Source organism: Physeter macrocephalus, chromosome 21, assembly GCF_002837175.3.
Source record: "Physeter macrocephalus isolate SW-GA chromosome 21, ASM283717v5, whole genome shotgun sequence".
Taxonomy (NCBI): domain Eukaryota; kingdom Metazoa; phylum Chordata; class Mammalia; order Artiodactyla; family Physeteridae; genus Physeter; species Physeter macrocephalus.
In genome coordinates this window covers 97,004,454-97,016,271 of record NC_041234.1, presented here as the reverse complement: position 1 = coordinate 97,016,271, position 11,818 = coordinate 97,004,454, and the positions used below count along the sequence as shown (strand labels likewise).

Below are 11,818 nucleotides of genomic sequence, written 5' to 3'. Positions count from 1 at the left end.
AGAAGGTTGCTTTCAGAATTAAACAGAAATTCTTCACTCTCTATCTAGTACTTGTTTTTAGCACACAGTGCACAGCTTCATATATCCCCAGAGAGCCTAAAACACTATACCTATTGGAGAGCATAATACCTAATGTAGAACCGCACATGACAAAGATGAGGGACACGAACCGGCTTCCTGCCATATAATCAAGCAAGACATTTGAAAATCAGTAGCTATCAAATAATATTTCACTAAAACTGGTGCTTTTGAGAAAAACTGAGGATTATTTTTATTTATATTTGGCAAGAATTGACATTAATCTTTTATAAAGTATCATTATGTTTTCAATCATTTCCCATTTGTAAATACAATAACTGAAAATAACCTGTGGAATTATTTTTCCCCAATCCTCATTTCAAAGCTCCTCATTATCCGAAAAGTCCATTTCAGCTTTAACATCATGCTAGATGCTTCCATTACAGGACTATGATGGTTTTAGAAATACTTTTGTAGCTCACTGAACTGTATTATCTATTATATATAAGACTTAGCATATATTTAAATTATTGAAAATAAAGTACAAGGTGTGTTTTATTTTTCTTCATGGTGCTTTCAGGAAGACATCAGGATCTTCTCTTCTCCCTAAAGAAAAATAATAACAAAAATCAAGAAGAGATAAACTTACAAGCTATTAAAATTACAGGTTAACTCAAACATAAAATTTCCAACTGCATAAAGTTCACAAAGATACAATCCAATGATATAGCTCAAGCAGCTAGTATTTAAAACTGTTATAGAGAATGGAATACTGAGACAATTTTTAAATTGGAATTCTATTTACATTTCTTTTAAAAAAGCTAACTACTCATTAATTTAATTCACCACTTGAGTCTGAGTCTAATTGTCAGTTTATGCCTGAGCCTGGGTCCCTGTCAAAAAAGGAAATAACAACTCATTTTATTTTATCATAAATATTTATTGTTTCAATCAACGCGTATCCTCTTACTCCAGACAGATGATTAACCCCTTTCAATAGATATCAACTATCACAAATCTGACAGCTGAGGACATTGGCTAGTATTCGGTGATTAGCTTGACGCGTCCACTGAAATAGCTTTGCTCAGGAGATGTAACAATTTGCGCTAGTGGAAAAATAAAGTCTACTAACTTCCTACCCTTGGCTGCAATAAAATTTTATTAATTCAAGCACCACAAATTCAGAAATCGGGATCACGTGGACCAAGCTAACATTAGCCTTTTCATCCCTGAAGGGAAAACACTGTCTGATAATAAGCGAAAGTAGAGGACAAGTCCAGATGTTCTCTGAATTGTCCCGTCTTTCAAATTATTTGTGTCTGAATTAGTGAAGTGAAATGGTACTCATGGAGCGACAAAACAGACTGGGGAAAACAAGACGGGATAAGAGAGATTAAAATGTTGTGGGCTCATAGAATTTTTTATATTTTTGCAGAGTTTTATTAAAAGTTTATAGTATAGCATGCGGAAATCATAGCATGTGAATAGCCCCCTCTCACTGGGGCTGCTGGCTCCATCTTCTTTCTCATTGCATTTTTCTATAACTATATGTTTATGACTAGGGTGACTCATAGCCCTAAGCTTCCAAACCTGTCAAAAATAAACAGTAAACCATACCTGTAGCACCCTGTGTACTTCTAGCTGAGGGCTTCTTCTCAACTGGATACTGCAAAGGTATTATAATACCTTGATCTGGCTTCTGAAATGCTGAAATGAGATTTTTTATTTTCCGGAAAAATCTTTTATGTACCCCAGGTGCTGTCTGGAAAATAAAAGGCCAAGCAGATTATTCATCTACCTCATAATGATACAAAAAGGGCCTACAAAATGTGCAAGGGATGCTTAGAGAGGTAACATTTGTGTAACTTGTTCAAATATTTGAAAACATAAGGAAGAAGGAAAAACAACCTTCTAGAAGAGCTTACTTTTGTTGGCTGAATTTCCCTGCAAGAGGAGCTAATGAGCTGTCATTTCAGTTCTCCCGAGGGTGGTATTAGTTTGTACAAGCTCCTGCTCATTGCCCTGCCCTTCCTGCCTGCTACCCATCATACATCCCGAACCTCTAAGGGTACACAGGCCATTACCCACAATGAATTCACCAACAGAGAGGATGCAGTTAAACAGAGAAAAAAAAAACAGATCCTACAGGTCATTAATAAAAAGCCTAAAGAACCAAAAAAACAAAAAGCAAACAAACAAATAAAACAACTACAACCCATCCTCCCTGCCATCATTCCACAATATAAAATGCTACACAGGAAATTAAAAATTGGCTGTTATAAGGCACACAAGGCAGGGCTAGTTAGTCCTCACAATCTTTCACGTCACGATATGTCCTGCCTCATCCCGCACATTAAATTTTTTCCTCCTTGGGAAACTTCCCTATCCTCCCCCAAATTGCTCTTTGTGTCAACACTTCACTGTGACGAGGTTTCCTCTATGACACGAAAATGAAAGACTAAGGTCACCTTTATTTATTTGTTTGGTTTTGAAGGGATCATTATTTGCAGGTGACTATTAAAATGTACTCCTCTCCTGACATCAATTCTCTTGTAAAGACACGACTTGAAATCAACAACAATTTCCTGCAAAAGCTTATGAGCCAAGCTTTAAGCATCAGCTCAAAACTGTCATTTTACATGAAATAAAATAGTATTGCTATAAGCAATTGAACAATGACCGGTTTTTTTCGAAAGCTGTTTTTCAGCTATTCCCTCTAGAAATGCTAACAAACAAATAGCTAAAGACAGCACACTGTCTACTACAACTCTTGGTCATTTCCTATACTGGGGTAAAGAGTTTTTCATTGAAAACGCTGAAAAAGTTCTTTTTCGCTTTAAATTAGTGTCGCCTCATAGGCTCACACAGCTACTCAGTAGATACAGAATACTCTCCCACTCAGCTCCAACCTTACAGTCAAAACACCTTCCCAGAACTCTATTGAGACCTCCTCCAAAATAATGTGGTCATTCTGACAGGGGTCCAAACAGTTCTTTGGCTCCAGGATAGAATCTCCAAATGTCAAAGTCAGGCCATAGGCACAAAATAACCTTCTTACGGCTACCTTAGAGTACGTTTTCATTTTCAAAGCACTTTCCCATCTCTTGGCGGTTATTGGCTGATTTGGTTGCTCCCATTTGACAGATAAGAAAATGGAAATACAAAGAGATAATTCAGCTTGCCCAAGGCCACACAGATAACCAGAGGCAGAACTGGCTCTAGATCCCAGGACCCAGTCTCTTGCCTTTCAGATTAGGAAGATTAGAGACCAAACAGGTTCTAGTGAAATTAGAGTCACCAACCAGAAGAGAAACTAATCCACTCCCCCGATGTGGAAAGATTTCAAACCACACATCTTTTTACCTGTTCTTGTGGCTTGTAAAACCATTTATCAACAGAAGCATCTTTTTTATGAGGATTTGTATGCAGTTAACACTCGATTCTCCATGCTAACGGAGAGGAATAATAGCACTGAATGTAAAAAAGCAATTTGAATTTGGCACGCAATGTTGCATTGGCAAACAACTGACTGAATTTATAGTGCTTTGCTTAGGTCAATAAGTAAAATTATTTAACATCCACTGATCTACTGATGATCAAATATCCAGAAAAGCCCAAAAGCACTGAAGTCAGCAGGGGGATGTTAGTACATTTTTTATAATGTACCGCAGACAATGAACATATTAATAAATGATAGGTGACTCTATGTGGAATTCTCTGAATTAACAATTTGGCAAACTTTTAGCCTGAGTCACATGAGATAAATTAATATGCTAGGCAATGATGAAACCTAAAAGTCTACCTAAAGCTAGAAAATCACATCATATTTGTCTTTCGTAGTTCAGTGGATCCAGGGTTCAATTTCACTCCACTCTTTGAAACAAACTGCAGACACACCTAGATTTCTAGCACAATCTTTGCGCAGAAAATTTAGTGCTACTGTCAAGATTTTTCCCGCAATGTGGCAAACTAAAGCATTGTTCCAAAGAGCAATATAAATATCTGTTATTTACCCCATTTTGAAAATACATTTACCACAAGAATTGTACCACTGACATCTCCCATCCTGTCACTGAACTCGGCTATTGTTCAAATTTGCACATTTCCCATACAGTCATCTCTTAGTTATCCATGGAAACATGCTTTGGATCACAGCTGGTCTTCAATATGCTCTAGAGAAATTTCTTCCAGTCAGGTGATATGAGCTCTGAGAATACACACTAGTTTAATATTCACCATAGGAGAACATAACTAGAAGGCAAATTTAGTAGATAGAAAAAAATGCAATATGCATTTCAAAAATAAATCTAAAGAGTTTTTTTTTTTTAAACTGTTTTCCCTTTGGAGAAAACATGCCAATCTTCTGCTCTCTTGGTGCAGATAATTACAATATTATTAGATAAACGGGTCAGACCAGACAACAGAATGAGAGAGCATTTGTGTTCAATAAGCCCTTTCTTCCCTAACATGATCACAAACATGTAACAATCTGCATATGATGTTACACTTGAAATGGAAGAAAACAAGTTTAAAGAAAACGTTACCTAAGCCCTACTAATTTAAGATCCTTTCCACAAAGAATATTCTTCAGCAGCTGAAAGCTACTTCTCTAGGGAGAAGGGCTATTTCTGGTCAAATTATATACAACTATATATGTATATATCATACACTACTATTCCTCATAATAAATGAAATTTAATTTCCTATTCAATCATCTCTGCAGTGATGCAGAGAACTTTTAAAAATAAACGGGTATAAACAGTTTTGATTAGAAATAGTACTGCATTTCCTCTAATTAGAATGGTAGCATCAATTATCCTGATATAAAGCAACAATGTGTTTGAAAACTTGCCCTAATTCATCTCAGTAGTTCAAAACATTTGTAGTCTGCAATTTGTGCTTTCTAGTTCACCAGTGCATCTGTAAAGGTTAGAGCTATTTTACTTTTTTTTTTTAAAGTCTAGACTTCAGAGTTTCTTAAATGCATAGATTGATTGAGCTATTAATAGAGGTTGATATTAGCATTTACGTTTTCAAACAGCTCATAATGAAGTGCTTTCATTATAAAGACGGACTGTTTTTATAAAGAGTCAGAAATCAGAGAAAGCATTTGAAGTCAGAAGTTTCCATTGTAGAGCCCTCTACTTTGCTAGCATGGTAATATATTGATACTACCCTGGTACGTGGAAAGAGATTCACTCTACAGGCATTTCTTGCAATGGTACTGTGACTTTCAAATGTTTTCAAAGCCATCAGAACCCATTTTTCTAATGAAATCTTTCTCAGAGCCCCAGTTGATAAGCAAAATAAAAGGGACTGCTCAGATTAAAGACAAATTGGGGACCCAAAGCATACCCACACATCCTCCTATCCTTCTGTAGCTCCCTGGGCAACTCCAAGGCACTCAGATGAAAGAACCTTAGGATTTTGCGGAGCATAGCTTAAAAGTCACTGGAACGTTCCCTGTCTCTCTCTTTTCTACCTATCCTTGTCCTTCCCATATGGCTAAGCTGGGAGTCCCGCCTCCACAGAAGAGCAGCCTTGATTACCCTAATACTTGGAAAATCCTCTATTCTTCAAATGCTTGTGCTAGACAGCACTTGACTATATACAATCATATTGTTCAGCAACGTGGGTGAGTTCCCATTTTTGAGGGCTTGCTTGCTAGTCCTGTGGCTAAGAGCTTTCTTTATATGCATTATCTCATTTAATCTTCAAAATGAGCCCTATGAGTAAGGGACTATTTTTAGGCTTATTTTACAGATGAAGAAACTGGTTCAAAGAAAAATTAGGTAACCTACCCAAGGTCATAGACCTCTCAGAAAAGGGATTGGGGGTAGATAAGACCTGGAACACACATCCACCTGACAGCAAACGCCAGGCTCTCACATTGCTGTTTAATTCATGCTGTATCTCTCAAGGGTCTTACAGGCTCTTAGAAAACAGGAGTCATGTTGTTTAATCCCCCATGGAACCAACACTTGCATTAGTATCATTTGGTAAATAATTGTCGATTTGATTTTTTAATATATTTTTGATACGCTTTCTACAATTTCACATAGGCACTAAGAGTTTGACACAATCCTTTAACTTTGTTATCTTTCCCCCAAGGTGAGACCACTCCATACAGTGGTGGCTGAACAGAACTGGGACCAAAATTCTCTAAAGGCTTCTTAATGATCCATGAACAATTTTGGATTGGAGCTTTAGTAATTTGAATCTGATGAATATTTTGGGAATGTAGGATTTGACAGCTCTTTTATAAAAGCAGTCTAAATTTCAAATACCTCCCTGATACCCCCAGAAGCAAAAATAAATAAAAGAGCTATACCTCAGCACTCCAAGAACCTGTTTCTGTCTGGGACACTCGGTATGTATAAATGTAACCTTGATACCTGTGAAAGAATAAACTTCCATTACTGAAAAATTCCAAAAGAACAATGGATGCTCTAAATTTGAGCTTCAACTATTACATATAAATGATACATATACTGGGACACACGTATATTGCACCACTGCATTCATAGAAAGAAAAGCCTGTGGAATCTAGCTTGCTTGCATATTATATCTAGCTAATCGCAGTTTCTAGTAAGCCTTCTTTGTCTTTTCATTTTTTTTCAAACGAGGGAGCTCACACTTCTAAGGATTTGTCAAGGTGAGAGATTGTTGGGACAGAAAGAAACTAGAGACCTGTTGTAATTGGTAAAAATTATGAATTATTAAACAGATTCAACAAAGCATAGCAATATTATTTTTTGGGTACCTACAGAGCCTTAAAGTGAAAACATTTCACTGGGGATAAGGTACTATCAGGCCCACTTAAGTTAATAATAATATTAATTATAAATATAATAAATGTGGTATATTCCTATGAAATTACTCTTACTATATAACTTTATAATACATTATAATATAGTACTGATAGTAAGTCGACTCAAAAAGGGGTCCTGCTAAAGTACTTGAAATTAGCTTGTCCTTTTAGATGGGGTAAACGTTTTCCCCCATTATTCACTGTGTACGCATATTGTGTATCTGTAGAGTTGATTTCTACTACATGCCAAGAGTTTTACATGTTGTATTAGTTTGCTCAGGCTGCCATAGCAAAATACCAGTCTGTGTGGCTTAAACAAAAGAAATTTATTTTCTCACAGCCCTGGAGGCTGGAAATCCAAGATCAAGGTGACAGTAACATAGGTTTTATTCTGAGGCCTCTACTCTTGGCTTGTAGGCAGCCACCTTTTAGCTGTGTTCACATGACCTTTTCTTTGTATGTGTGTGTGTGTGTGTGTGAAGAGAGAGCTCTCTCTTCTTATAAGTCCACCAGTCCTATTGGATTGGGGCCCCATCCTTACAACCTCGTTTAACCTTAATTACATCCTAAAGGCCTGTCTCCAAACACAGCCACATTGGGGGTTGAGCTTCAACATATGAATATGGGGGGAGAGGGTACATGATTCAGTCTATAGCATTCCAACACTGGTACCTCCAAATTCACATCCTTCTCACATACAAAATACATTCATTCCATCCCAGCAGCCTTAAAAGCCTTAAACACATTCCAGCATCAACTCTGAAGTCTAAATAAAGTCCACAGTCTCTTCTAAATATCATCTAATGGGATACAGGTGAGACTTGGGGATATGACTGCTGCTGAGGCAAAATTCTTCTCCAGCTGTGAACCTGTGAAACCAGACAAGTCATGTGCTTCCAAAATACAGGAAGACAAGCATAGGACAGATATTCCCATTCCAAAAGGGAGATATCGGAAGGGGAAAAGGGGTGACAGGTCCCCAAAATGTCCGAAATCTCATTAGGTAAATTCCATTAGATCTTAATGCTTGAGAATAATTCTTTTTGGATTGATGCTCTGCCCTCCAGGACCACTGGGTGGCACTGTCACTCCCATGGCTCTGCAGGGGCAGCCCCACCCACTTGGTTCTGTTGGGCAGCTGATCCCACCTTTGAAATCTAGGTGGAAGCAGCCTTGCCCACCTGGGCTTAGGCACTCTGGGCCTGTGGTGGGAGTGGTAACCCTGATGATCTCTGAAACAACTTCAGGATCATTTTTTCCATTTTCTTGAAAGATAAAGCATGTTTGCAGCCAAATTTCACTATTGTCCTGTACTGCTCCCTTTGGTCCAAACTGACAGTGTCTCTGAAGCTTTGGTCCAAACTCTATTCCTGGCTTCTGTTGAGATGACTAGTTAACATCATGGGTAATCTCCTTAAGGAGTGATTATGCAGCCATTCCCTTGGCATTCTCTCCAGACCAAGCTTCCTCATTTTTTGCCATAGGAGTAGGCTGAGAATTTTCCAAATCTTTGTATTCTGGGTTCTTTTTGCTTAACAATTCCTTCTTCAATTCATGTCTCTCCTTTTGCATTTTATTATAGTCAGGAGGAACCAAGCTATTCCTTCAGCACCTTGCTTAGCAATCTCTCCAGCTAAATATCCACTTTGTAAGCTCTACCTTCCACAAAATACTAGAACACAGTTCAGCCAAGTTCTTTGCCATTTATAATTAAGAATGGCTTTTCCTTTAGTTTCCAACAACACGTTCCTCATTTCCATCTGAGACCTCATCAGAATGACCTTTAACATCCATCATTCTACCAATACTGTGTTCACAGTATTGGTAGGCTTTTTCTAGCATGCATCTCCAAACTCCTCTAGCCTCTACCCATGACCCACTTCCAAAGCCACTTTCACATTTTTAGCTGTTTGTTACAGCAGCACTGTACTTCTCAGTACCAAAATCTGTACTGGTCTGCTCAGGCTGCCATAACAAAATACCATAGGCTGGGTGGCTTAAACAAAAGAAATTTATTTCCTCACAGTTCTGGAGCTGGAAGTCCAAGATCAAGGTGCCAGCAACATAGGTTTCATTCCAAGGCCTCTTCTCCTGGCTTGTAGACAGCCACCTTCTTGCTGTGTGCTCACATGACCTTTTCTTTGTGTGCATTCCTTGACAGAGGGTGCTCTCTCTCTTCTCATAAGGCCAGAACGCTACTGGATTAGGGACCCACCCTTATGATCTCATTTAACCTAAATTACCTCCTAAAGGGCCCATTTCCAAGTACATCCCCATTGGGAGTTAGGGCTTCAATACATGAATTTGATAAGGACACAATTCAGCCCACAGCACATGCATTATCTCTTTTGGGCCCCACAGTAATCCTATGAACTTTATATTGTGAAATTGATTTTATAGATGAGGAAACTGAGACTTTGAGAAGTTAAGTAACCAAAGCCACACTACAAATCAAGCATCAAAGATGGGATTTAAATCAGGACTCTTTGACTCTAGAGCCCTGGCTTTTGATCCCCACACTGTAATGGATAGAGATTATTTATTATAGTTTAGTATCTATGGTACTGCTACTTAACTTGCCTAACAAACCTTTGCCTCCTAGAAAAGTATGGTAAACTTTATGCTGAATTACTTCAAATTATGAATCTGAATCTTCACAGAATTTTATTTCAGACATTTTCTGATTGCTATTCTTTGGCACAAGTTTGGGTCAAAATATATCTTTGATTAGAATACATGCTGGGACTTCCCTGGCAGTCCAGTGGTTAAGATTTCCAATATAGGGGGCGCAGGTTCCATCCCTGGTTGGGGAACTAAGATCCCATATGCAGCATGGTGCAGCCCAAAAATTTTTTTAAAAAAGAAAAAAAAAATACATGCCAAAGTCTGGTAAAATTAGATGTGTTTAAACCTAAAATAACCTAAAGTATCTCAAACAGGGTCAAGCTTGAGTAACTGACCTCACTTACCATTAATCCCCTATAGAACTAAAACTCTTTATGTGGATTAAATTACTATATTTTTAATCACTATCCATCAGTACTATTACCTAAAGGATGAAAAAATTAGGTCTAAAACACTCTAATCAGGTTCATTCGATTTGTGAAACCCGAAAAAGGGTCAATTTAATTTGCTGGTGCAATTACAGGAAATGTTTCATTTTTGTTATAAAGGTTTGCCAGAATATTTAGATCATATATGAAATAGCTTGATATATGCATATAGTATACTTTTTAGCATATGTAATATGCTAAATAAATATAAAATATTACATTGTAAAGTCTTTTGCTTTTTTAAGCAATTGAAACGTACCTCACTGATTTCAGTAAGTACACTACAGGGAACAAAGCAAGAGCTTTGATTTCCATTTTTCACCATGGGAACTCCAAACATAAGGGTTTAAGTGGTTTTCTTAAAGTCGCACAGCAGAGAATTCCCTGGCAGTCCAGTGGTTAGGACTTGGTACTTTCACTGCCAGGGCCCGGGTGCAATCCCTGGTCAGGGAACTAAGACCAACAAGGTGCCGAATAAAGAAAAGAAAAAAAAAAAAGTCACGCAGCAAAATGGAGGTAGGAGCAGGGAAATAGCATAGGCCTTTAGTTCCATTTTCCCTATGGGAAGAGATTAATGGCAATAATTCGGTATCATTAAAGGTGTTGTGGAAATGCATTATTTAAAATTTCAGCAACGATGCAAACAAAATCATAGGCAACCAGTTTTCCACTTTCTCAAACAGTGGGTTTCTAAAAGATACAATGAATCTATCTCCCTACTATCATTCAGCCTCATTTAGTCAAAATAAATGAGTCTGTTTTGAAAATGACTTCCTAACGAATCTGATCTTATCGCACTTTCAGTTAAGCAGCAGGAACCTGAGTACCACTTCAAAAGTCCTTACCTCCTTCAGTCTTGAACAACCTGGTGCTAGTGGCACATAAAACTCGTTGTGATTAACCCATCCAATTTTAACAATCTCCTACTCCCCAACTCCTCAAATTTCTGAATGAGCAAAATTGTTTCACCCCTCAAACAAGCCAGCAGTTCATCTCTTCCACTTCCAAGTTGCTGAAGTCACTGACCAAAGATCCCCTGTAGCCAACTCTCTTTGATATACTCTCATATATCACTGATGGAAGAGATTTAAAACAGTGCGATTCAAATTATGTTCCCAGGGTAATAACAGTGCATCACCTGGGACCCTGCTAGAAATGTAGAATCTCAGGCCCCACTCCAGAATTGCTGAGTCAGAGTCTGCGTTTTAACAAGATTTCCAGATGATTTGTAGGAACATTAAAGTTACAGAAGGATTGATTAAAATGCATGGAAAATGCTCACACCTCATTGGGAATATCGATGGCAATTTCTCCAAAGTCAAGCTGGCTTCTTTCACCACCCCCATAGTCACTCAATTTTTTTTTTTTAGTCTATGTTTTAAGAATGAAATTTTATTTAAATATAAGCTGAAGCTTTTTCAATGCTTTTGGTCTTCACAGAACAGTGTTTCTGAACTTTTGACTCCTTCTTCCCCAACAAGATTTCATAGTTTTGTTTTCTGTAGCTTGTATTATGAAACAATAATTCTATACTACAAAAGTAAATGAAAATATTGATTATGTTTTTTCCAAACCACACATACTCTCTCCCTGTTCACTGAAAAATCACTCTTTTAGGAAATAAATTGACAAATTATAACAAGAGCCATAAAACTGTGCATATTTTTACCTAATGACCTTCTTTATCTTCATACACTCTAAGGAATCAAATGGAAAATGCAATTTGACAAAGATTGTAATAGTAGTTCTATTTTAATAATGAAAAATGGAATTAACCTAAGGAATGTTACTCAAAATAAGGAAATGGCAGCAGAAAGAATGGTTCAAAACTATACCAAAGGGCTTCCCTGGTGGCGCAGTGGTTGAGAGTCTGCCTGCCGATGTAGGGGACATGGGTTCGTGCCCCGGTCCGGGAGGGTCCCACGTGCCGCGGAGC

General features: G+C 37.7%; 1 protein-coding gene across 2 annotated transcripts in view; it reads right to left on the bottom strand.

The window, feature by feature from the left end:
• Positions 1-243: 243 nt before the first annotated feature.
• SH2D1A (SH2 domain containing 1A) overlaps positions 244-11,818 on the bottom strand; it is a 19,362-nt gene continuing 7,787 nt past the window's right edge. Inside the window, exons 2-4 of one of the 2 annotated variants that reach the window (XM_024128211.1) lie at positions 6,350-6,413; positions 1,636-1,780; positions 244-624 (exon numbers count right to left, since the gene is read on the bottom strand). In XM_024128211.1, the coding sequence (XP_023983979.1) occupies positions 584-624; positions 1,636-1,780; positions 6,350-6,413 (250 nt within the window). In that variant the 3' untranslated portion in view covers positions 244-583. The remainder of the gene's footprint in view (positions 625-1,635; positions 1,781-6,349; positions 6,414-11,818) is intronic. The other variant, XM_007116426.1, reaches the window with a different exon arrangement.